The sequence below is a fragment of the Phaethon lepturus genome, unplaced genomic scaffold, assembly GCF_000687285.1.
Source record: "Phaethon lepturus isolate BGI_N335 unplaced genomic scaffold, ASM68728v1 scaffold27292, whole genome shotgun sequence".
NCBI classification, from domain to species: Eukaryota; Metazoa; Chordata; class Aves; order Phaethontiformes; family Phaethontidae; genus Phaethon; species Phaethon lepturus.
The window spans coordinates 669-1,254 of NW_010525966.1; the positions used below are offsets into that span (position 1 = coordinate 669).

Here is a 586-nt window from a genome sequence, read left to right on the forward strand (position 1 = left end):
TCCCAGGAGCCCTGCGTGGCCGCGCTGGCGCGGGTGGAGCGGACGGACTTCCTCTCCCCGGTGTGTATCGGCGAGGTGGCCAACGTCAGCGCCGAGATCACCTACACCTCCCGGCACTCTGTGGAGGTCCAGGTCAACGTCATGTCCGAAAACATTTTAACAGGTAGGTGGCTGCCGGCAGCTCTGTCCCAAAACTCGCAGAATAACCACAACAAGCTGAGAGCTCGTGGTGGTGACCTTGTCCTCCGCATGCCATCGCTAGCAGCATTGGGCAGAGGGGAGATCTTGCCTTTTTATTGAGAGTGCGGGGGGCGGTGGGCAGGGGCGGCGCTGGAAAGGGAAGCCAAGCAGGCTCCCTGGGGATTGTGGCTCCACTGATCATTTCTAGTGAAGGACGGAAGAATCCACCATTTACTCCTCTTGCCTAATTTGCTGCCCACGGCTGCCTTTGGCCTGAAAAAGGCCCTTTTCCTGCTGTTGCTGTGGCAACCGGCTCTGCTTGCCGGGGTAGCTTCCCAAAAGCACATTGTCACATCCGCTCCAAGCCAAAGCCCGGCAGGAGCCGGCAGGGCAGGGGGCGCCCCCG

The 586-nt window shown here is 60.8% G+C and overlaps 1 protein-coding gene across 1 annotated transcript in view; it reads left to right on the plus strand.

Moving 5' to 3' along the window:
- Positions 1 to 586, plus strand: part of ACOT7 (acyl-CoA thioesterase 7) — a 4,922-nt gene that overhangs the window by 667 nt on the left and 3,669 nt on the right. Inside the window, exon 3 of the mRNA XM_010282931.1 lies at positions 7 to 163. Within this exon, the coding sequence (XP_010281233.1) occupies positions 7 to 163 (157 nt within the window). The remainder of the gene's footprint in view (positions 1 to 6; positions 164 to 586) is intronic.